We start from the raw sequence: 25243 nt of genomic DNA, 5'->3' as shown, positions 1-25243 counted from the left end.
TGCGAAAGATGAACCCGCGATAAACGAGGAAACACTACTGTAAGTATAAGTACAGTAATGTTTCACATATCTTTGTTTTAATTTCAAACCAAAACAAAAAGTGCAAAGGCTTAGATAAGCTGGAGATAGTCACTCTGCAAGTGATTTTAAATAGGAACAGCCAGCTTCACACTAGATGCAAACACTGCTGTGCAACCCGTTCTGCCTCATATTAATCGCGTCCTGTATGATGCTGCACTTATGATGGGGCGCTTATATGAAACGCCTGTGACAAAAATACTTTTGGATTGCTCTCCTTCAAGTGTGCCCGCTTGAATCAGCTGCAATCGTGGTCATGCAGCACATCATAACTTGGTCCTTTTTTAGTACAACCAAGCCTTTAAGCCAAGAGCACGGCACACTGACTGACTGCCAACAGCTCTTAATGTCCTCAAATGGGTGGAGAGGGATTAAACGTAGCTCACCTGTATCGTCTGCACATTGAAAAGAAATCAAGTTCAATATCTGTGTCCTTAGTTCTGTGTCTTTACTTTAAAAGACATGATGGATATTAAGTATTAACAATAGGAAATATCTGACATAAAATTTTGATGTCTGCTGGGCTACTTTGAATTTTTGGCACGACTCAAGTTTCACCTTTGTCCCCTCTGGCCCAAGCGCAGGTATGTGTATCTATTTCTCAGTCTAACATGTCCGATGTTTTGGACCGGTCCCAAACGCGTCTGCCCGCTGAATGATCCAGCCGAGGTGAGCAGGCAGAGGCGGGGGGGAGTTGTCGAAAGTAGTGCGGCGATGATGCCAGACGTCGGTGTGCCTCACACTCTGTTCGATCCTCCAGCAGGGCTGTGGGCCAGTGCCTTTGTGGGCGTATACGTTACAAAGCTCCCTCGCTTGTGCCACCCGAAACGGCTTGAAAGCAAACACGTGCCTGTGCATCTGTGCGTCCAGGTGCCGTCATAGCCGAAGACACAGACATACTGAAGAGTGATATGTGTGCTGCATTGCCTATAAAAGCAAAGGGAGGGGGAGGAGCAGGATTTAGGAACCGGTCTTAATGTGCGTTCGGTGTCCCTGTCACCTGGTAGGAATGTGGAGTGCTCTGTACAAATTGCAGTGTGATAAGATCAAGCGCAGACGCACAGGATTTCCTGTCTTCGTCCTTAGTTTATAGCGTTATTGGAGACGCATTCCTTACAGAACACTCAGCTAATTTTAAAGCTTTATTTCATATTGCCAGAATCATTTTCTTCTTTGGACAGGAAATGTGACTGGTAATTAAGAGAGGTGTGTGATGGTGGTAAGAATAGGCTATGAAGCCTCTTTCACAAACAAACAGACAAACTAGTATGTCTTGTAAGCAGAAGAAACTACGAACATACGTGTTCTTGTAGATGTCAGTCATTCTTGCTCTAATAAATGTTAATATTTTCTGATATTATATTTGGTCTACCACATGCAAATTACTCATTAGTATTAAGTCAACGACATTTTCTTAACAATATGTTCTGTAGCCCCCATAATCTAAACACAATATTTGGATTACTATTGTGTTTGTGGAATATGAATTAAGCATCAAAATCCTCCCTTTTATCCCTCACAGGGTGCGGCCATTTTGCCACTTCCTGTCAAGTGAAAATGACAGAGTTGCTCAGGGCTCAGGTAATGACCAATCACAATTCACCTGTTTCCTAAGTTTGGTCAGTCATGTGACGTTTGCAAGCAAAGATTGGTAGTTCCACTGAGCCACTGTGATGTCATTTTCAAAGATGAGATGGATAAAAATGTGTGGATTTTGTTGCTAAATTCATTTTCCACAAACACAATATTAATCAGAATGCCATGTTTAGATTAGTGGGGGCGCATACAACATATTCTTGTGAAGAAATTTTTTTTGGGTCGACTTTCCCTAAATAAGAATTAAAAAACTATTAATAAATGACAATATAATTTCACTGGACTCTTAAGATGCCCCTGTGATTGAATACTTAAAAAAACAAAAAACAAAAAAACAAAACAAAAACATGCAAAACTTTGAGTCTGAACTGCTGTCATGCATGAGATCACATTATAACTTCAGCATGCCTCTTGAGAGCTCGTTTCAGCCAGCACCAAAGGACTGTGTGTCCTTCTAGGCCCACTGCACACTAAACGACGCGAACGGATGCGACTGAACTCAACAATCACGAACCAATTCCAGTTGGTGACTTCCCGCCGCACACCTACCGACGTGTTTTAACGGAAAAAACTGTGACCTATTTGCATAGTACTCCCTCTATAATGCGTAAAATCAACTATGTGGCAATTTTACTAGTTTGGTAGACAATCCTGGGTATGCCTGGTTACCTCAGTGCTCACATCTGGTTGCGTGAGCAATTAAGTCAGCACCCACTTTTGCACATGCAAATCGTTAGTAAGTCAGGCCATGAGTGTTTTGTGTGTGTCTGTTTTTTATGTTCTACAGCAGTGGTGTCCAAACTACGGCCCGGGGGCCATTTGCGGCTCGCCGTCCATTTTTCATTGGCCCGCGACATATGCTAAAAATGGCATTTGACTCAGTTCAAATAAACAAAACAAAAATGTTTGGAGATGGTCAAAGTAAGAAGGGAGGGTATCGAAAAACAGGTGCCATTAAAGTAAACTAAAACTAATGAAGAAACAAACTAAAAGTCAAACAATATTGTTACTGAAATAAAATTAAAATTAAAATGCTTTTTAAAAAACGAAAACTAACAAACTACATTTTATGTTTACAAAACTAAAACTAATTATAGAAAATGTCCTTCGTTTTAGTCTTTGGTAATTAATTTAATGCATGAGCCTTTGGGGATTATTTTAAATGTGATTTTTAGTGGATTTATTTTGATATAAACCGGAATAATGACGTTTGAAAGTATGTCACCCAGAAGTGACGTCATCTAGCAGCAGCCAATAGAAAAGCACCTTCAGATGACATTACTCCCATGGTGTTTTTTCAATATTGCGGACAAGTAATACACATTAAAAAAATAATAATAATAAATAAATAATACTAATACTGAAACTAACAAACTAAAACTAAGCATTTTTTAAAGAACTAAACTATTAAAAACTAACAACCACTCCGAAAACTAATAAAAACTAACTAAAATGAAAAATTCCAAAACTATAATAACCCTACTGTCATATTACAAATAAATTGTTTTATATATTGTAGCATTGTTCTAAATATGCAAAATACAAATAAATTATTTGTATACAATTATTAGGACTCAATTTCTCTTCATAACATTATGTGGCCCTTGCGTCCTTCTGATTATCTGTATGTGGCCCTCAAATGAAAAAGTTTGGACACCCCGGTTCTAGAGTGAAGAGGTTCTATTGTGTCGTAAAATTTAGCAGTCATTTGAATTAATTGGAATTTGCTTGAGGCAGAAAGCTTACGTTGTCTAACTAATAGCCCACTGTGAATTTATTGGGAAATTAGAGCAGGGATTTGCTAACTAAGATGTGTTATTTCTGGTATTGTCAAACCATGTAAGATACTTTTGTGGGCGTGAGAATGAGAACAATCAAAGTCTTTTTAGGAGATGCAAAGCAAAAAAGAAAAGGTTGGGAAATTAAGGAGGGAAAATGTCGAGGCTCATGAATGGCATATTTCGTAATGTAGCATTCCTGCAGCTTTACTCCAAGGTCCTCTTTCAGACAGGCTATAAATCTATGCATCAGCATGTACGTCAGTCAGCTGGTCACTTTCCTTCCTGAGGAGAAGACAAGCAGTCCCCTCAGGATAAAGAAGCCATGACACACAAAAAGCGGGAAAACTCTGCAACAGCTTGGAATCCAGGAAATTCTGAGGGTCGAGGCAAGGTCAACTGGAGAAGCCCCACGGGGAGGTGAAGTGAAACTAAGAAGAAGGCTGGACACTGAAACAAGCTGGGCAGTGCTGAAGTAAAAGCTTTTTCACCGGACACTTCATTAGGTACACTACTGCAATGAGATCTATTAGCCTTCCAGTGGATTTAAAGTTTTGCCTTTACAAAATTCATAATATTTTGATCCCGCCCAAGAGTATGAAGTGCGCACAAAGATAAAGGAAATGGTTTTATTTATGGAAATGATCTTGACTTTTTATCTTTAGCTGGATCCTAAAAATATGTACAAGATATTTTGGGTTACTTTGCTATGAATCTGCGGCAGAGGAAGATAAGACATAATTCTGCTGACTGGACAGGAATCTTTTGTCTGCAAAGGCATTATAAGAGAAAACCATCTTCACAATTTGTGTCATTAATTTGTCTTAAAGGTTGCTTTTCTCTGCTTAGAAACACAATTTATTATTTACTTGAATTTTGAGATCGGAATGTTAATCGGTTTTAGTTTGTATTTTAATACACTCATACGGTTATAATTCACTTCTTTTATTTGGCCAGTCCATATTTAAATGATTTTAATAGGGGAGTCAAATTTTGTGCTTTAATTTAAAGTTCCTTTCACGCAACTAATCTCTTTTAACGCACGTTTAATGACCGCCACTTACTGGGGGAATTCCAGTCGCAACGCAGCAGACACTTCCATGTCAACATTTATCAGTAATAAATTTAATAATATTGCATATGTTTGTGGAGACTGGGGTCAAGTTGTATTTTACAATTTAAAAAATGTGCAGAATTTCACAAGTTACTTCATGTTAAAGATTAGATAGCTCTTAAAATGAAAAGCAAAATGCACAGAGCTGTCATCGTCTTACAAATACAATTATGCCATCTAGTGGCAGAAAAATGACCACAAGACAAATCAATATCACACTTGTTTTTTTGTTACCATACAGTACATTTTTAATTTTAAATCAATTTCAATCAAAGACTAAAAGATGCAGCCATATTTCTATTAGTTGAACATTTTACATTGTACATTCAGAACAGATCTAAAATTCGCAATTAATCATGAGTTAACTATTGAAGTCATGCGATTAATTACGATTAAAACTTGTTATTGCCTAAGACTAGTTTTTAACCAATATTTCAGCTGTTTGACATTTTGCTTTCATTGCTTTATATGAGTTTGTGCTGTGTGTACCATTCCAGATTAACAATAACTGCTAATTCATTGTGTGGAATTTATTGGTGAAATTGTGTGTTGGTTGAAAGTCTGAATACAATTGTGTCTCTGTGTTGCATGATCTTTCGAGAGAGGTTCTGTTTTTTTGTTTTTTGTTTTTTTGTCTTCCACCTTGCAGCCGGCTAAGTAAAGGTCGGCAGGAGTGGTTGTCATCAAGGGGCGCGGTGCCTTTCCGGATTCTCTGATTAGCGTGATTAGTTGATGCGGCCGGTGTGACTGTTGTGTCGACCTGCTGGGCTTTCCCCAAACAACGTCAATTTAATCAGTGACCCGTTCAAGTCTCTAATATGAACCCATTGTTGCCGCTGTCCAATTGGTCTCGCAAATGAGACAGGAGCCTCTCTGCACCCGACTGCGAGACCAGTAGGACAGGACAGCTATTCCTATTACTCACATGTGGGACATTAAAACTATTTGGCTAAAATAAACGTGATAAACGCCAGTTTGCCAATTGTGGTGAATCCTCGTGCTACTATTTATTGCCTCAGTCATAAAAGTGCCAATTCATCTATTCCTGGAGAGGCTTTTTTTTCACAGCTTCTTGACAGGGATTATGAAACCTTGTTCACCTCAAAATGGATTTGGATGAATGGTTGCACAATCTTTTTTGTGATTTCTCCATGGAGAGCCACAATGCATGATTCACTAGTTGTTGCGTAATATCCTGTTATATTGGTGAGTCATGACGAGTCGGCCGTCGTAGTTCATAACTGGCGACGTTAAAGTCAGTTGTGGTGGCAAGTGTTGTTTGTTGAGAACAGCAAGAGGGATTGATTAGCCCATTACAGATGGTTGCATAGAAGTATTAGCGCAATGAATCCCTGGTGTGTGCTCGAATTTTTACTCTCCTCATTGTCTCTCTTTCGGATCCTTCAAAGCTTCTTAGCCTAAAAGAGAGACAAGACCGTACTTGAAGCGCTATATTCCTCATGAAGATTTTATCAGAAATGAGGGAACACGAGCAGCACAAAACAGTAATTGTGCTCTACCCAAATGTTGGTCTTCCCGTTTTGCTCTGCACCACAAGAAGGAGTTATCCAACATGGAGTGAGCCTAAGAGGCCCTTTTTCCCCCTATATGGAGCAAGCAGCCAAGAGGCCCAACATTCCCCTCAGAAAGCATTATTAGCGAGTGTTGACACGGGCGCTGTGTGATATCATTTTTCACTGAAGAGAGTGCACATCTGTCTCCCGCAGATTTACTTTTTATCTCCTCATAAAAGCACGTTCCCTTGTTCTCACAACAGCACTGCAGCTGCCCAAATAAATACAGTAGGTGATGTGTTTAAAAAAAAAAAAAAAAAAAAAATGAAAATCATCATTACGTTTCATTTTTGTGTTTGTTCAGACATTTCAAGATTCACTTGTATCCAAGCAGTTTGTAGGCATTTCTTTGTTTTATGTCTCCACTGTAAAGTGTCCCGAAATATCCCAACAAGACCGTACCAACTTTGATTTGGAGAAGAAAAAGTTTGGTAGGCATAAGGAATGACTGACCTTTTTTTTATTATTTAAAAAAAAAAAAATTTTTAAGCCTTCAGACAGAATTTGAACCTGCCACATTTGAGTCACCCGTGTCGTTATGATTGTCACATGATGATCCGATGGATTTCAGTTTTTAGCATTAGCATTTTTGTCCATAGACTCTTTTTCATCAATGGGTTTCACAGTTCACATCAATAACCTAACCATCTACAGGATTTAAGTGGAAAAAGTAACGTCACAAATATACAGTGTGGGCAGTCAAGTAACGGCCTTTAATAACGCTCTACGCCGGCGGATACGGACGGAAAAACACTTGTTCTAAACAGAGGTACTTTAACTTGTGAGCTAATCCCCCCATCCCGTCAATGCTGAAATAATGACACACAGGCTCTGCAGTGGTTTCCTCTGGGTAATTGGCTTTATTTTCACGGTGCACAGAGCTATACACAACAAAAACAACAACAACAAGCAAAAACCATTTCCACATTCTCACGCGCCCCTTTGGATTTCACACTGCAGAATAACATCACAGACTGCCACTGTCTGCTATGTTATTTCTGATTATGCCTTCTTAATAGACACAGCTTTTTTGCATTTGTGTTTAATTTATCTTTTTTTGTTATTTTTCGATTCAGAGCGATGCCCTCTGGCCAGTTAATATCTGAATGTTCACTCGAACGCAATGGATGCAGGGGAGTATGAGGAGAAGGATGTTTAGAATGTTCAAATGATCGATTTTCATATGTGCGTAGGGCATAGCAAGGCTTCTCGTGGGTACTTCAAAAGTTTTAAGAGGCACCGAATGCATACATCTAGGAACAAGGGCTTAATTGACAATAAGTCTTACACACACATAAGTGGGATTTAGACTGTAAATGGTCTCAACACAAATATACACAAATATATTCAAATAAACCCTAATAAATGAGCCTTTTGATCGTCTGCAGTTCGAATGTAGGAACAACCCAAATCAGTTGGTAAAGCAAAGAACAATTTTTTTCCCCCCTCCAATTTTCATCGAGCTGCCTGCCTGTCCAATTCTGACACTCGTTCTCTTCTCACAGCAGGCCTATGTGTCCTCCGGCCACCAGATGGCCCCCCCCAGTCCCAACAACAACAGTAGCAGCAACAGCAGCGGAGGAGGAGGCGGAGAACAGCTAAGTAAAACCAACTTGTACATCCGCGGCCTTCATCCGGGGACTACGGACCAAGACCTGGTCAAGCTCTGCCAACCGTAAGTTTGAATCATTGACAATTTGAAAATTGGAATCAGCAAAGTCGATATTCAGTGTCTATTTGGGGACATTAGCTTGCTAGCTATTGGTCTTTGGTATGCACAATATTGTCTTTATTCTTTATTATCTATAAATGTATTGGTGAATTCTATACTTCAAACTTCCTGGTTTGTTCCAGTACTAGTGTTCTAATATGTTTACCCCTTTAGTTAATGTAAAATGGAAATGCTCAATGAGATGAATCACAGAGCATGACAAAGTGTTTGTGTGTGCATTCCATATACATCCCACTCTCCGATGCATTAGTGTTCCAGGTGCTTACCACTGAGCCAGTTCCAGCTTACAGAAAGTGGAAGGTTAGATGAGGACAAGAGGCAACTGGCTGTACCCTTCTCTGGCCCCCAGCTCTGTCTCTTCCCCCCCCTGACTTAATAAGGCTTAAGTTGACTCCTTACTCTACTTAACGTTGAAAGTTTAACAAATTTGGCTGTCAATCCGCTGAGTTTCTGCAATTAAGATTGAATCAAGCCAAGTTTAATTGTTTTTAGTCCATTGATTCATTTGGCCAGTGACAGCCATTTTCTGAATCTAAAACTATGGCTTGAACAATTTAGTGTCATGTGTCCAACAGATGAAGAGCAGAGCTCAACACAGAGCAGATGTTATCAACTCACTCGAACATCCTCTGCATGACTCTAACTCCAGATTTAGCACTCTGTCAGACAACTGGATCCAGTTTTAAGGACCTGGCACGTCTTGTGAACTATGAGTTATCAACATAGGGTGTGTTGACGAACGATTGCAATGACGAGACCACAATCCTGACTCCATTTCATTGGATCCAATCAACTTTGACAAACTGACTGTAATTTTGACAAACGGCTGTCAACGCATATTTACCCCATGAGCTGTGGCTAGAGCTCCATATACCATATCCTCCTGACTACCAGCAATTCAAATTTGTCCTCTGTAGTGGACCTTTTTAAACCTGAATATCTCCCACCCAGTGCATAAGATTGAATTAACTACTTTTGTGCTCTATAGAGGACATTCAGAGCTTTCCAATGTTACCAGATGTGTAGGGGTGGAGCTTTGTTACCTTTGATTACATTACAAAAGAAAATGGCTTCCCTTAGTGCAAGCACTTTTTCAGGAAGAGGAAAAGTGTATAACTTTTTATTGAACAAATTTAGGCTTTAAATGTTGTTAGCATGTTTTCTATAGGACTCTTAAGAACACAAAGTATTGTTTGAATTATTTTAACTGTGTTTGAGCCTAGCAAAAAATGTCCTCTGTAGTGGACACATCATAGCTTAAAAATAAAAACTTTTTTTTTTCTTTCAAAAAATGTCTTATGCAGTATTCCAGTTATTCACAAAGATTGGGGAATATCAACATAAACATGATTGGACAATATTTTTTTTCCTGGTAGTCAGGAGGATATGGACAAAAGTATTGGGACATGAAGTTGACAGTATAAGAAGGCCAGTGCTATAAAATAGTTGATTAATTTGATAATTTATTACTTGTCGATTAATTTTGACAGCTCTACTCAGAAATATCTAGTGATTAATGTGCACCATTAGCGGTTGAGCTTCCAGCCTATGCTTTTATGTCATCGAGCTTGTTTGTGAACATAAACTACCATCATCATAGTCAAGCGTGAAAAGTGTCAGAGTTTGCAAGTACGGGCCTGCAGGGGTCCATCAAAATGACGGCTCCCCCCACCCTATAAATGGACTTTACAAGTTTCGTCTTACCCGACCCTCTACCTAATTTTGATGCTCCAGTGCGTCCCAAAGAAAGCGTCAAATCCTCAGAGCCGTACTAACACAGCATGTGTACAACCTGTTGTTCAAGCCGCAGCAATCAAAGTGAAGCAGCTAGAAATCTGTGGTTGGTATGCGAAACACCGGAACTTGATTGTTCGGCTGACAGAGGAGTCATTGTGTGGCGTAAGAAATGTGGAGAGGGGACCGACGTGATTGGGAGGGCTCCTCTAAGGCGAAAGATGAATGAGTGGGGAAAAAGAGTAGCACCGCCTGCTGGGAAAGAATGTCAAGCAGCTGTATGTGGGTCATGACTTGTCTTTTAAGTGTGTGTGGCCTCGACAGTGCTGTGAGCTTTTGGAGGGGTCTCGGGTTAAGTGGAAGGTCACGCAAGCACTGCTTTCGGACTTTTGAACTGGTCCGGTGTTCCCGGCAGGGCAAACATGGACACATGAAACGATGCTTTTGTTTTTCTTGTCTTACCTCAAACAGACACTTATCAGGGGCTGGCTTTTTGTTTTACAATCATGTTGTTGTTTGTAAAGTCATTCCTAATAACTTAATCAATCTAATCTTTCTCACACTGAGATCTGTTTAATATTTTGCTAGTTTCAAAGAAGGCTTACAAAATGCTACTTATTCATTCAACACTTAAAACGGTGTTACGGTAAAGAAGGGTTTAACAATGGCAGGCACTAAATGAGTTAATCTAGCAGTTTGTTATCTTTTTTCAGTACTGTACATGCAACATACAATCTCTACATACTGTATTAGTTCTGTATGACATACCTTGTTTCCTAACCTTTACTGAGCCAACGCACACATTTTACACAAGAATAATCGCATGGCACATCACCAAACAAAAATACTAAAATAATTCTAATCTCATTTTAATTTACTCACAAATTAAATTACTCAGTGTGAAATCTGGGCCTTCTTAAATTAACACAAATCGGATACTATATACTGAAAGGAGGCTATGACTTATTCTGTTGTATGAATGGCAACAGGTGGATATAAAAATGAATCAGTACTGATACCATTTATTGTTTGTTTGTTCATTTAGCACAATTTAAAAACAGTGTAGGGAGGGACTAAAACCGGAAGGAAAAAAACAAAAAAACTTTAGTAATATGAATTACATTTTATTTTATTTATATATTCATTATATCATTAATTATTAATTAAAAATATTGTAAAAAAAAATAGAAGAAATTGGATTAATATTAATGAAAAATATCTGTTCATAGGATGCTCTGCTATGAAATGACACCCTCTACAGTATAACCTCAGTAAGCAATGACCAGTGATGCCAGTAACATTTTGAGTAACAAGTAATCTAGCAAGAAGATATTGTTCCTTATATAATAGTCTGATTAAAATTACTACACTACAATTTGCTGTGGTACTGACAAAACAAGTTGTTATTTTTATGTTAAGCAGACTTGTCAGCATCTGCTGAAAGTAACTAATAAAGTCACTTATAATCTAAGTTACTTTTAGAATCAAGTAATCAGTAACTACTTTTTCAAGGTAACTGTGGCAACACTGGAAATGACAAATGACAAAAAAAAAAACAAAAACAAAAAAACATAGGCTCCGTAAAAAGTAAAACTGGCACAATGCTCAATTGTGCCTAATGATGAGGTCAGTGAGCTCTTAGTCATGCACCACTTACAGCTGTCATATGACTTTGGGGAAATTATAAACAAACATATGATGATAAAATATAAATGCCTCCATTTTATAGTGTAGCTTTTTTTTTTCTCCTTTCTTTTTTTTTTTTTTTACACAGTATGTGGTGTGTGCGTGCGAAATCAAATGCCGCATGACGAGAATGTAGTTGGCAGTGTGGCCAGAGGAAACCAAAGACAGAGAGCCATGATACAGTGGTACAAGAACATGCCACACTGAGGTGTCAAGAGACACATGGGACACATCCAAATCATCTGGCCACCAAGAGAAAGCAGGCGTGTAGGATCCAGCTGTGCGCTGCGATGTGAGGGTGGAAAAGGAGGAGGGATATGGAGGGAAGGAAGGCCAACTGGAGGGGGCGAAGCATCAGGTTACAATCCGCCCAGACACCATGTCGCCCAAACAGAGGAAGACCAGCCTCCTGCTTCGGATAAATACAACAGCCAGGCAGGGACAATCTATTATGCTGTAAAGTGGATATGCTCCTCATTAGCCTCCACACTTGTCAATGTCAAAATATGAATCATGCTGGAAACCTATTCTGTGTCTCATTGCTCACAGATTTTATTGAAAGCAGTGGCTTCTACAGAGTTTATGTGGTTACTTGAAAGCCCATTCTGATTGCGACAACACAAGTTTCAAGGAGAAATGTGCGCACGTGTTAAAGACGCGTTCGGGACAAATAGTCTTTGGTATTGGGAGGCGTACACCTGTCAACAACAAAGCCAGATATCCTCCCCCAGCAGGAAGGGTGGATGTGGCCATAGTTGTTAATGACGTTAAAAGTGATGCATGTGTTTATGTTGGTATGCAGTCTGAGGAAGTGTGTAAAGGATTGTTATGCATGTGGAAGGAGCAGATTCCTGACAGGATGTTTTTTTTTTTTTTCTTTTTTTTTTTTTCTGTGTGTCTACAAAGGTATGGCAAGATTGTGTCGACTAAAGCCATCTTGGATAAAACCACCAACAAATGTAAAGGTGAGTTTTTATATTTTCCATATCAAATTCCAACAAACTCTGGCCAGCACATTTTGCATATAGCAACTGGTTGACACTGTATGTAAAGATGGAGTGGGCCTTTTTTTGGTTCTTAAATAATAGCAAAGGAAACCATCAATATTCAAAATACTTCACAAAATTGTTATTCCAACTAATTTAACATTAACGGCCTTGTTTAAGCAAAAGTCGGTGTTACTTTATTTACAGATTTTTATCGCGGGATATATGCTGTAATATGTCAATATGCATGAGGGCTAAGATTTGAACTAGCTAGGTACTAAAGTGTTTGATTTGGTAACTTTGCTAATGAGCGGAACATCATATCGTGTTCTGAAAGCGACGTTGTTAAATATGGAATTGCAGTATTTGTAACTTAGTTTTAATGATCAAGTTAAAAATAATTACGCACAGAATCCCACCCTTTTTAATATTCACTGTTTAATTGTATGGCAGCCCATTTAGGCCGAAAGCTAACTGGGCCTTGAAGACAATATGTTCTATGCAGCCCTACCAGTCTAAATACGGCATTGTGGTTAATATTGAATTAGCGGAATACGAGTTAAGCAGCAAAATCCAGCAGGCGGCCATTTTGCCACTTGCTGTCGAGTGAAAATGACATCACAGTTGCTCAGGCTTCAGGTAACAACCAATCACAGCTCAGCTTCAGAAAGCAGGTGAGTTGTGATTGGTCATTGCCTGAGCCCAAGCCACTGTGATGTCATCTTCAGTCGACAGCAAGTGGCAAATTGGCCGTCCCTGAGATGGATAAAAACAGCAGGATTTTGCTTCATAACTCATATTCCATAAATGTAATATTAATCAGTATGTCATGTTTAGACTAGTGATGTCACATACAACATAATAGATTATTATTGTCAAGAAACGTTTAATTTTTAACTATCATCATCAATCAATAAAGGCACCCATCTGAACTGACCACCAGATACGCACTGCTCCAGAATACTGTAAATGAAAACTTTTAGGTCCCACTTGATCTCCGATCTCCTCTTCCAATTTTGATGCTAGCTAGCTACCATTACCTATACCATAACCTTGATTATGGAACAAGGTCTTATGAAGTAAATGTTCACCACTTAGCTTGATGTTTTTAATATGCATGTGTGTATTTGACAGGCTATGGTTTTGTGGACTTTGACAGTCCGGCAGCAGCTCAGAAAGCCGTTACGGCTCTGAAATCAAGTGGCGTCCAGGCACAGATGGCCAAAGTAAGATTGCATCTACTTTTTTTCAACTTCCACCTCAGCTTCATTCGGAACCATACAAATGACTCTGTCCTTACAAATCCACTTGAGTGTGTATTTAGTAGCAGTCACATGGAAGGGTCAGGCCCTGTTGTATCGTCGTCAATCGCCTCCCCACAACCGCCTCTCTCTCTTGTTTCTCTGCACACCAGCTCCTCTTTTGCTTGTGTACGTTGCTAACTTGCTCCCGTTGTCGCTCTTGTTCAGAGCTCTTTGTGCGGGTGTCTGCTGCAGTCAAAGCAGCTCTTGTCGGCCCATTAAGCTGATCCCCCTGGCTCTCCCGCTCCCCATTGAGGGAACACAGGGGAGGGTGCCACTACAGCCACTGTCAATGGGGCAGTTACAATGGCTTGGCATTGTCCGGCGTCTGGGCCCGAGGCCTGGGGCTGACACCCGCACTTAATTCACTCCGTTCCGAAGTTACCCCCAGCCATACCACCACCCGTGCCCACTGTAATGTAACACCAGGGTATCCCTCTGCACTGTAATCGATCTGCACCCTAACTTCATGCAATATCATGCCATGCATCTCTATACCAGACGAGTGCAACTGGACACCACTACGTGACTCACCCAGACAGCTTGTGCACCAGCAGTGGTGTTGATAACCACAATAAAAGCCTAAATATACACAGCTGGCTAAGAGCGACAGGGTTACTTCAGGTTGTAGGAACAGTCTGATATTAAGATGAGATTTAAAAAAAAAAAAAAAAAAAGGTCCTGCTGCTGACCTTTCTTCTTTTCTTCCTTTCTTTCTTTTTTACCCATCTCAGGGGGCGGCCATTTTGCCACTTGCTGTCGACTGACATCATATGACATATGACATCATAGTTACTCAGGCTCAGGCAACGACCAATCACGGCTTACCTGTTTTCCGAAGTTGAGCTGTGATTGGTTGTTACCTGAGCAACTGATGTCATTTTGACTCTCCAGCAAGTGACAAAATGGCCGCCTACTGATATTGATAAAAACTGCTGGATTTTGCTGCTGAACTCGTATGCCACCAAGGCAGTATTAACCAGAATATAGCATAGAAAAAATTATTGTCAATAATTGTTTTTCTTTTGGGTTGACTTCCCCGTTAAAACTAGAAGCTTTACTTTGCTGTCCCTCCTTGTGCAAATGGCCCAAACAAAGAGCAACACTCCTCCGCTCACGCTACACAGAGAATGGACTGCCGCCATCTGAATTGTCCGCTACAGGTTCGGTATTTGAGCGAATGAAATTAGCAGAGGCGGTGGGTAAATAAAATATGAAGCAGGAGGTGGGTTTTATTTGCTCAGCTTTGTGACACGGCCTTCGACAAAATGACACTTTGTCAATGACCTCCAGCAGTCCGTCACTGTGTTACACAATCCCCTTATTGCTGAATTGCCGCACCCAGAATGATGAGAGTCACCGAGAAAATAATGGTGTCTCTTGGCAGACAATAGACGCAACCCTTAGCAGCAATAAAGTTCAAGATAACTGATAACGCATGGACTCAAAAGTCAAACACAATATTTGCTGAGGCATCTGTTGTCTGAATGTCTCACCAGCTCAGATATGAAGTTTTCCATTTTTGAAATGCTACACGCTACAACATCTGTCCGGCATGATTAGAAATATTTGCTTTTTGATAACTGTAATCATCAGGCAGAGAGGAAACGATGACAGAATTACGTATTTGGATGATACAGAGACCCATTTATCGTCTTTTCAGCCATCCTTCTTTCATATTAGTCAAAACTCCCACTGCTTCCCATCCTGTAATTTCCTCCTCCAGTACCAAATATTATTGGAAGACACTCATGCATCCCACCCTCCCCTTTCCTGTCTGCACGTTTTCCCTTCCTCCTTGTGGCCCAGCCTCTTTTCTCCCAGTTGCCAGGCTTCTGTTGCTCTGTGAACTCTTAACTTCATGCCTGACTTCCTGTCTTCCTCTGCAGTCTCACACGGTTTCGCTTTCCGGCGAGCGCTACAAAAATTAAGTCTCGGAGCTGCATGTGTGTGGATAATCTCTCTGCTTTAATGCACTCGCAGCTGTCAATATTTCTTAATTAGATATTTTTGCCGCAATGTGCGAGTTGACAAATTCGTATTTGCATGTGTGAGTATATTAATGAGTGCGCGCAGAGTTTTAAAAGTGACAGACAGCTTAGTCAAGTCATTGACGCACTACTAGCGCAAGTGACAAATTAGTCAGGGTTACACTTTTTTTTTTGAGTCAGGCACAGATTTTTGAAAAATGTTTCGTAATGGGCATTATTTATGAATATACTGTGCAAAGGATTTATATGAAAAGATGGTTGGCACAATCATAGGAATGAGGACATTAAAAAGTTCACTAATGCAAATATTGAAAGAAATTAATTTAAATCATTGAAAAGAAGAACTGAGGATTTAATTCTCAGACTTTTTTTTTTTTCTTAGCTATGTGTACAGTAAGCCAAGCCAACCTTATATGGGTGGTATGTTGTAAAAGCCCCCAACAATAAAAACACTGGCTGCAAACTTACAATTTGAATCCTCCTTTATGATCAAAATAATAGTAATTTTGAATTGATTAATTTTTGTTATTTGACAACTTTGTGAAAACTATAATGGAAACCATTCATTGAGACGATAACGATAATTAAAATTGACTGACAATTCCGTCAATGACAAACGAAAGCTTTGTGAGCTTCATATTGTGATATCGTATTGTGACGTTTGGATATCGTTACATCCTTAGTGTTCACTGCACTTTATTTAATGTTCAAACATGTTCACATTCATTGTGCAGCTGTAAGATTAATCTCAAGCAATTATGCACTTTTTTTTTTTATTTACATGGAAACTAAGATTGTCTTGCGTGTTAAACTATAGTCACAAATAGGTGTGTTATAATTTTCTGTCTAAAAGTTGAAATGTATGCTGAAGGAAAATATTGACTAAACTGTCAATTTAGTCGACTAAAATTGCTCCTTTTTTCGTCAACTAAAATTGCTCTTTATTTTCATCAGCTAAAATTGGATTAAAACTAAAATACAATCAGATAACTAAATTATGACTAAAGCTAATTAATTTTAGTGAAAAGACTAACTAAATCTGAATTAAAATGTCTTGTCAAAATTAACACTGATACCTACTAGGGATGTCACTCGGGGTGGGACGATACGGGTAAACCACGATTCGATACTGTGACGATATTTGGCTCACGATATCGATATCACGATACATGATATCTATGATTTTTGATATATTGTCAAAAAAATTATAAAAATAGCTTTTTCAGTCACATATCGCGATATGTGACTGAAAAAGCCAACAAATGCCCATTAAAAGGAAAATGTCTAATTCTGCATTTATTCAATGCCAAAACTTTGTACAAGGTACAAAGTTCTGCATAGTGCGTCACTGCCTCTTTGTATTTCAACTGTAAACATTGTAAAGTGAGACAAATTAAAGTGCATAAACATTTATAACATAACACTGCACAACTGGACACATTACATCAATATCTACCGTCAGTGTATCAATAATTTATTGCAACAGAGAGCTCAACAATATATTGCGATATCGATTTTTTCTCCCACCCCTAGATGGCACGATATGAAGGTAGATACGATAACTATCACGATATTGTGGGGGGTTGGCAATATTTAAAAACGATCACAATATTGTAACAAAAGAACAAACTCATACTAAAAAAGCACAATATTGTGCTTTTGTACATAACAGCAATGCATAATAAACCACCTACAATCTTTAATAACAATATTGAGACACTTATTTGCTAATGCAAGCACACATTGATCGCTTCACAAGCAAATTAGGTTCCCCTTCGTCTGACAATTAGCATAGATTTTAAACATAGAAGGCCAAAACATCCCTAATGAAAGTTAAATTGCACTAATAAACTAGCCACTAGAGGGTGTTAGAACTGCATACATGGAAATCAACCTGACTTTTTTAACAGATGTGTTTCTTTTAAATATTGTGAAGTGAACATGACGACGACGATATTGTGGAAGTTTTAATATCACGATATCACGACATTGCCCTTATCGTTACATCCCTAATACCTACCCGCCTTAGTATTACCTCTGCCAATCGCAAGAACATGATGGCAAATGGTGTTTTGAGTGCTGTTATTTAGTTAGCAAAATCACAAACAGTTCCCACAAAACTTGGCGCGTTAGATTATGAGAAGAGTGATAAAGTTGGTGATACATTTTGGTGATATATTTTCTGTGGAAGTGGAATCTCCCAACAAATTGCGCTCTATGATTTTTTTATTTATTTTTTTTCTTCCCCCACTTTTGTTTGAGGAGTTTGTTTTTAGAACTATTCCCCCCCAAGTGCTGTCATCTTTTGCACCATAATCCTCTGACATTTGGACTATTTTTGCAATCTATTTTGTTTGCGGTTCAACCTTAGGGGAAGTCTGCCACTCTGGTTTAGGCTTGGGTCTAAATGGGAATTTCTCCCTTTAAAAATTACTCAAAAATAAATATGCCATTTAAACATTTTTTTTTTAAACCCTTGCTCCCCAAATAGCAACAAGAGCAGGACCCCACCAACCTATACATCTCCAATTTGCCGGTGTCCATGGACGAGCAGGAGTTGGAGAGCATGCTCAAGTCCTTTGGGCAGGTCATTTCGACACGCATTCTGCGAGACGCCAATGGGACCAGCCGCGGTGTGGGTTTCGCCAGGTCAGACTCTGGCAATTCAAATCATACAGAGAACATGCATGTAGGTATGTTCATATATTTATTTATTCTTATTCCAGGATGGAGTCCACAGAGAAATGTGAGGCCATAATTCAACATTTCAATGGCAAATTCATTAAGACTCCACCGGGAGTTCCGGGTGAGTGGAATTATAATTTTTTGTTTCTATGCGCTCTTGATATTGTTTTTGTTGGTGCCGGCGTTCACCTGTTTGCTCTTTTGCTTTTCCCCAGTACCCACGGAGCCCTTGTTATGTAAGTTTGCAGATGGAGGTCAGAAAAAGAGGCAGAACCAGGGAAAGTACCTTCCCAACGGAAGGCCCTGGGCCAGAGACGGAGAGACCGTAAGTAACGCTTCCATTTGAACTTTGCTCTAAACTAGTCAAGTTTGGAGCTGAATGCCGTGCTGTTTGCATGACCTCACTGCTTTTGAATCCCACATTGTTTTCCCAGGGAGGAATGACGCTTGCGTATGACCCCACAGCATTACAAAATGGGTGAGTGGTATGCAGGGCCTGAGTGAAAACAGCCCCCAACCTACACGCAAAAAAACAAAAAGAGCAGCGCCTCAACTCTGCTACAATGCTGCCCCCTGCTTGGATGTTGAGGTTGTGTTTTTCGCTTCAGTGGTTTGTGTACAACTTTATGGTATCATAATTGGATTTTAAAGACCATATAGAGTGTAAAGACAAAACAATGTAGTGTTGCATTGTGGATATATGGTGTCACCATTTCAGTTACCCTGATTTTTGTAGTGTGGCTAACACGGTGTCTAGTAACACAAATTGGCGTTCAGCATGAGTTCCCCTCCCCCACCATATAACAACTTGAGCGCCTTTTTTTGCTTTATTAGCTAGTCGGCACAATTGTGAGTTACTGTTATGGTACTACACCTTAGCTTGTTAGCTCATGAGCTAACAAGCTAAGGTGTAAGAAATATGCTACACATTAGCATCCATTTTTCAGTGTCAAAAATTCAACGGACACAAAACAATTTGAGAGTGGAAACAAAGGCTTGATATTCACAATTTTGAAGCCTAATTTTACATACTTGGTGTTTTTGTTTGTTTGTTTCGTTTAGTCATTCAAATTTTACAAGTTAACAGCACTGCTCACTTAATTTGTCAAATATACAGAAAACATCTAAGACTTAAGACAAGAATACTTATAAAAAAAAAAAGAGGGGGGGGGGGGTGAAAATGTTTTAGGAAAATCAGATGGTGATATTTTTGTAATATTTTATTTCATAAAGGATTTTTTTATTTTATTTTATAATAAAAAACAAACAAACATTTATTCTCTAAAAGGGATGTGGGATTAATTCTATATCCGATTTGGAGCCGTCACCACAGCTTGGCTATTAAAGGGATACTTGACTCATTAAGCCATTTTCAGCAGTAAAAAATTAAGAATTAATGTGATGACTTCATTTTATTCATGTACAATTAATACCTTTAAAAACACATTGTCACATTTGCTCTCAGCTGAAGATGACGTCACCTGTGCTGAGGAAATACGTAACGAGCAATCACGGCTCACTTGTTTTCTGGGTTTGGTCAGTAAACTGAGCCATGATTGGTCAGCACAAGTGATGTCATCTTCAGTCGACAGGAAGTAGCATAATTAGTATTTAAAGGTATTAATTGTTCATGAAAACTAATGAAGTTATCACATTAATTTTAGACAAAATACTAACTTATTATTGTTGCAAATTGTTCAGTGAGTCAAGTGTCCCTTTAAGATGTTACAAAATATTCACTTAATCGTTTTTCAGCTGATGTTGAACTCAAAGTCTTGGCGGAGGTCTCCATTATCTGTGTGCCTTTTTCAATGCAGATGAGAACATACTGTATAAGCAGATGTGGTTCATGTTTTGGTCTCATTCTGTTTGACAGTTTCTACTCGTCGCCATACAGTCTGGCTCCAAACCGAATGATCGCCCAGACGTCCCTCTCACCTTACATGCATTCTCCCGTCTCATCCTACCAGGTGGTGTATTTTACTCAAATGTCAACCTTTCAACTCCATTTCATTCACAGATATTGAGTACACACTACACAGACTCATTACTGTCATTCTTCCCTCATGTAAAGGTGCACAGCCCGTCCTGGATGCACCACCAGTCATACCTCATGCAGCCAGCTGTGAGTAGCTCTTTATTTTTTATTTTTTTCCTCCTCAAAACATCCCTGTCAATTTCAGCTCCTGGTTGGCATGTGTGTAGTAGGTCTTGTTCGTCAATCGTGTCTGATTGTATGCATAGGGTACAGTTCTTACCCCAGCAATGGATCACGCAATGTCCATCCAGCCCACGTCTATGATGGGACCTCTCGCCCAGCAGCTAAGCCACCTTTCCCTGGGCAGCACGGGCACAGTGAGTACGCACACGCTCTTATTGGACTTCTTTTTGGACTTCATATTTAACACTAAATGCCATAGGGGATTTATTTTTGACAAATCACACACACTAATGTTACCATAATTCATATTTTTTTGCGGGGAAAAAGTTAAAGAATGAAGTCAAAATTGTTCAAGAAAAAGTATATGCTTTCCAGGCTCAAAGTCATGTTTTGGTGAGATAGAAGCTCACAATCTTATGAGAATTATGTTATGTATTTAGTATCCAAAATAATGTAATACTGTATTATGATAGTCATGGATTTAGCAGTGGAAGAAAGTCATCTTTTAAGAGATGAAGTTCAGAAGTACATTATTTTTGTAGTACTGTATAAGCCTTTTATCTGAAAAAAGAAATGAGAACTAGGGATGTTTGATACCTCTTTTTGTCAGATCGATACTAGTGCAAGTACTCAACTCTTCAGTAGCCACCAACACCAAGTACCAATATACCACTAGTAGTTTTGACAGATACCCACTCTCAAAAAACATTGACAGATAATTTTAAGTAAAGATCTTTATATTAGGTATGTAACAATAACGGCAATATCGTGATATTGCGATATAAAAACTGCCACAATATATCGGCGATATATTACAAGCAGCACATCTGTGAAAAAAGTTGGGTTAATTTCCATTTGTGCAGTTCTAGCACCATCTGGTGGCTAGTTTTTTTTAGTGCAGTTTAATTTTCACAAGCCATGTTTTGGCCCTTCTATGTTTAAAATCCACACTAATGACCAGATGAATGGTAAATGGATTGCTTTTTATATAGCACTTTAACTACACCATATGGTTCCCAAAACACTTTACAAAGGGGAAACGTAATATGCTTGTGAACCGAGTCATTATGTGTTGGAACTCTATGTGTGCTAGCTTGAGCATGTAAGTGTTATTATTAGAGATCGTAGGTGTTTATATGCATTGGTGTAATGTACAAAAGCACAATATTGTGTTGTTGTTTTTTTGTTTTTGTTTTTTTTTTAGTATGAGTTCATTTTATTTTTACAATATTGTGACCTGTTTTTTGTATGGCCAACCTCCCCACAATATCGTAATAATAAATCGTATTGTGACCTTCATATCGTGATATTGTATCATGACGTTTGGATATCGTTACGATTCCTACTTTATATCCCAATATAGCATTATTCCTTAAAATCATTAATTTCTATTTCGTGATCGTAAAACAGCCACAAGTACCGATACATTGAATAAGTATCGACATGATGCCGATATACCTTCTATCAGTACTTGCACATGCCTAAAAAGAACTATATTTAGGGGAACAAAAAGGGACTTGTTACTTCAAGTTATTTTAGATTCCTGAGTTATGGCTAACTATGAAATTTTATAAAAATCCTCCAAATATTTTGTAAAATACCAGCATAATTTGTCTTATCTCATCTTCTCCACACAGTATATTCCGGCCAACACAACTATGCAGGGGACTTACATCCCCCAGTACACCCCAGTGCCTCCTTCCAATGTCCCTGTAGAGGTATGTACTGTATGTGTACTCTGTATATATGTGAGTGAAGAAAATTTATGTTAGTGCACACTGTCTAAATGTCTAATGGTATAAAATGATACAAAATGAATCAATCACTGCTTATTATTTTTCAAAAGGAAGAAAATAAAAATTGAATTATTGTTACTTGTTTGATTTATGTCCTGATACATCCGCAAGACGGGGATTATTAAAGTCGGTTATTTTGTGCATTCATAAGAGTTGTTGTGTTTGGGTGCAATTACAAACACATTTAGACTACATTGTAGCGCTGATGTTTTGCACAATTGCTTTCATTAGGCATAATGTTCCGTATATCGTCCCACTCAAGGTTTCTGTTTCTCACTTAGTCCCATTACAAGTCCATTTTCTACACATTTTCTCAAACGGATGAAAAGAAAACAAGACTTTAGATAAAGAGCCAACATTAACTGCTGAATGAAAGCATCCTGACAGAGTTCTCGGCATGAGGCCGTGTGTGCCTGCGGGGCGTCGTCACTGATCTAATTCGGTGTAAATGGTGGCGGGGACCTGCAGAATGAGCAGCAGGGGGGGGGGGGGGGGGGGGGGGGGGGGGAAGGGGCAACATTTGTGAATGGGGGGGGTGACTTGATGGTAGCGAGGCGTGAAAATGGAGGATGTGAAATGAAGCGTGACTCGGAAACATCAATAAACAAAGTCTGCTTTTGGAGAGGCAGGTAGACTGCTTATGAAATAATTAGTCATTTGTTTTTCAGGAGAACGGTGGTCAACAGCAACAGGTTGCTATGGAAACTCCCACAGAACACACAAACTACTCATACCAGCACACCAAGTGACGCTAAGGTACGAATGTACAATATTATATTAAGAATATGCATTGATCAATACTTGTTTATTTTTTAATTACATCGCTTTCCCTGTGCGTATTCGTCCAGCTCCATGTGGGTGGGGCCTATGCCATGTGATGAATCCAACCAATCAGGGTTCAGCTAAACGAGAACTCTGCTCAAATACCGTCACCAAGCATCCGGACTTGAACATGGATGACAAAAGGAACGTGTGTACGTGTGCGAGAGAGTGAAAAAATATGTGTGTTTCTTTGTTCGTTTGTTTTTTTTCTTCCATTTTAAAGAAACAAGACAACACTTCCGTCATTGAACGATTCTGCTCACAAGTTGAACTACCAAAGGAGGTAATCTTCTCCACAGAAGATTGGATCTATTTTGATAACTGAAACAAGGAACATGAGAAAATGTTGGAGGAAAAAAATTTAGTGAGGAGGGAAAAAACCAGAGCGTTATTTTTATGCACGTAATATAACAAATTCTTATTTTTAAAAATTGCATTCTGGATGTTTCAGAGTGTTTCAAGGAAAAGAGTTCAAACACAATGTGTCTTTTAAATTTATTTTTTTTTGTAAAATATGCAACTTTTTATTTCCTGATGTCTGTTGTTTGACATTCTATTTGCAGCGGTGGGTTTAACAGTTTGTACAGGTTCCAAAAAACAAAAAACACTTTTGCTGGATATCAAGTCATTGCAACCGCGGGAGGCAAACCGTTTAAAGCTACTTCTTCCTCTAACTGCTGCAGAGATTTCTATTCATGCACAAATGATAGAAACACATCTTATTTATACTTTTTAGTCCTTTTTTAAAGCATGAGTGAACAAAAGACAATCAATTATTTCTATTTATATTTGACTTTTTTTTTTTTTTCTCCAGAATTTTTAGACCATTTAAACCTTAATACAAAAGACATTATTTAATTGTAGGGTCTCGAAAGACTACAAAGAAGCCACAGAGTGATAAGCTGACATTTTTTGGGAACTGTATTGACCCTTTTCACAGTCTGTCTCTTCCCTTCTGCTACCTGTATTCACGAATGGAATCAGATGTAAACAAATGAATAATGTACTATCGAGTCAGATGAGTAACGTTTTATTATTTATGATTGTAGTAATCCTAGTGCCGCAGTTTCTCAGCTCCTTGTGTCAAATGTATTACTAATTCGCGTCAAGGACACACATTTAAACAGACAGCGTCTGCAGATAAATTACCCCAAGCAACAAGATTTCATCTAGAATTTTAGCGCACTTGTCACCCTCTGGCCGGTTTTGCGGGTGGGGGAGCTGTCACTCTTTACCCCGCCTCCCCTCTACCTACACGAGTATGACCAGAGGCTACCAATTGAAAATCTAAGCACCAAATCTGGGGTGACCAGATTTTTTAAATTACATTTTGTCGAATATCAAATATATAATAATAAATACTCACAAAGAGCTATTTATAACAAATTTAATTGCTTGTCAATCTCGTGGTAGGTGGTTGCGTTATTGCTTTCGCTAATGCTAAATGCTATCTTGGTTGACAATTAAACAGCGGTAAACATTGCACTCACCATTATCCAAGCTTTTTTGCCCGGTCCTGGCAGCTATTAGAAGCTGGCTGTCTCGTTTATGTCACGCAGGTTCTGCATTGTAGCATTAGAAATTTTCCGTGCAAAAAGCTCAGACTGCGTTGGGTCTGACCACAACCATGGCATTTGGCGAGTAGGACTACATTTCCCATGATTACAGACACAGAAGCAGGAAGTAAGTGTAGTTCCCGTATGACAAAAATAACTGTTAGTGATTAAATGTAGTTAGATTAGTTGTTTAATCAGTATGGCAGCTGTGTGGTTGACATTCACATAGCCCAAACAATTGGCTTGCTGACTGGACTTAAAAAAACAAACAAATGAAATCCACGAGTCAATCTCGAAGTGTAGTCAAACATAAAAACAGTAAAAAGCATTGTTTTTATTTTCACGCGTGGATACAGCATTTAGCTAGCAACTACTTGTATACAATCAAAGTCAATTTTCCACTTCAAGCTAACAAGTAGCCAATTGTGTGGCATAATCAAGCTTAGCCTAACTGATGGTCACAGTTCAGTGATTAAATATGTACAAAAAGCAGCTGAAGATTTGCTGGACTTACTTGCTAACCAGGCTAAGGGGCTAATTAACAACACAGCATCTTTTCCATCTGGGCCCGGTTGTTCAAAACTCGGTTATAGCTTTCACCATTGGTTAAGTAGATTTAACCGACCGTTAACTTTAATGGCACTGTTATCTTG

The 25243-nt window shown here is 38.9% G+C and overlaps 1 protein-coding gene across 2 annotated transcripts in view; it reads left to right on the top strand.

Annotated features, from left to right (window-relative positions):
• Positions 1-23708, top strand: part of LOC144024221 (RNA-binding motif, single-stranded-interacting protein 2-like) — a 33149-nt gene extending 9441 nt beyond the window's left edge. The window contains exons 2-14 of one of the 2 annotated variants that reach the window (XM_077530378.1): positions 7649-7815; positions 12199-12257; positions 13413-13504; positions 18062-18219; positions 18297-18376; positions 18471-18580; positions 18690-18733; positions 20132-20225; positions 20330-20380; positions 20500-20610; positions 22054-22134; positions 22881-22968; positions 23061-23708. In XM_077530378.1, the coding sequence (XP_077386504.1) occupies positions 7649-7815; positions 12199-12257; positions 13413-13504; positions 18062-18219; positions 18297-18376; positions 18471-18580; positions 18690-18733; positions 20132-20225; positions 20330-20380; positions 20500-20610; positions 22054-22134; positions 22881-22961 (1128 nt within the window). In that variant the 3' untranslated portion in view covers positions 22962-22968; positions 23061-23708. Of the gene's footprint in view, positions 1-7645; positions 7816-12198; positions 12258-13412; positions 13505-18061; positions 18220-18296; positions 18377-18470; positions 18581-18689; positions 18734-20131; positions 20226-20329; positions 20381-20499; positions 20611-22053; positions 22135-22880; positions 22969-23060 lie in introns of both variants that reach the window. The other variant, XM_077530377.1, reaches the window with a different exon arrangement.
• The last annotated feature ends 1535 nt before the right edge of the window (positions 23709-25243 follow it).

This window comes from Festucalex cinctus, chromosome 8 (genome assembly GCF_051991245.1).
Source record: "Festucalex cinctus isolate MCC-2025b chromosome 8, RoL_Fcin_1.0, whole genome shotgun sequence".
Classification (NCBI taxonomy): domain Eukaryota; kingdom Metazoa; phylum Chordata; class Actinopteri; order Syngnathiformes; family Syngnathidae; genus Festucalex; species Festucalex cinctus.
Note: the sequence above shows the minus strand (reverse complement) of the source record. Positions and strands in the feature narration are given on the sequence as shown.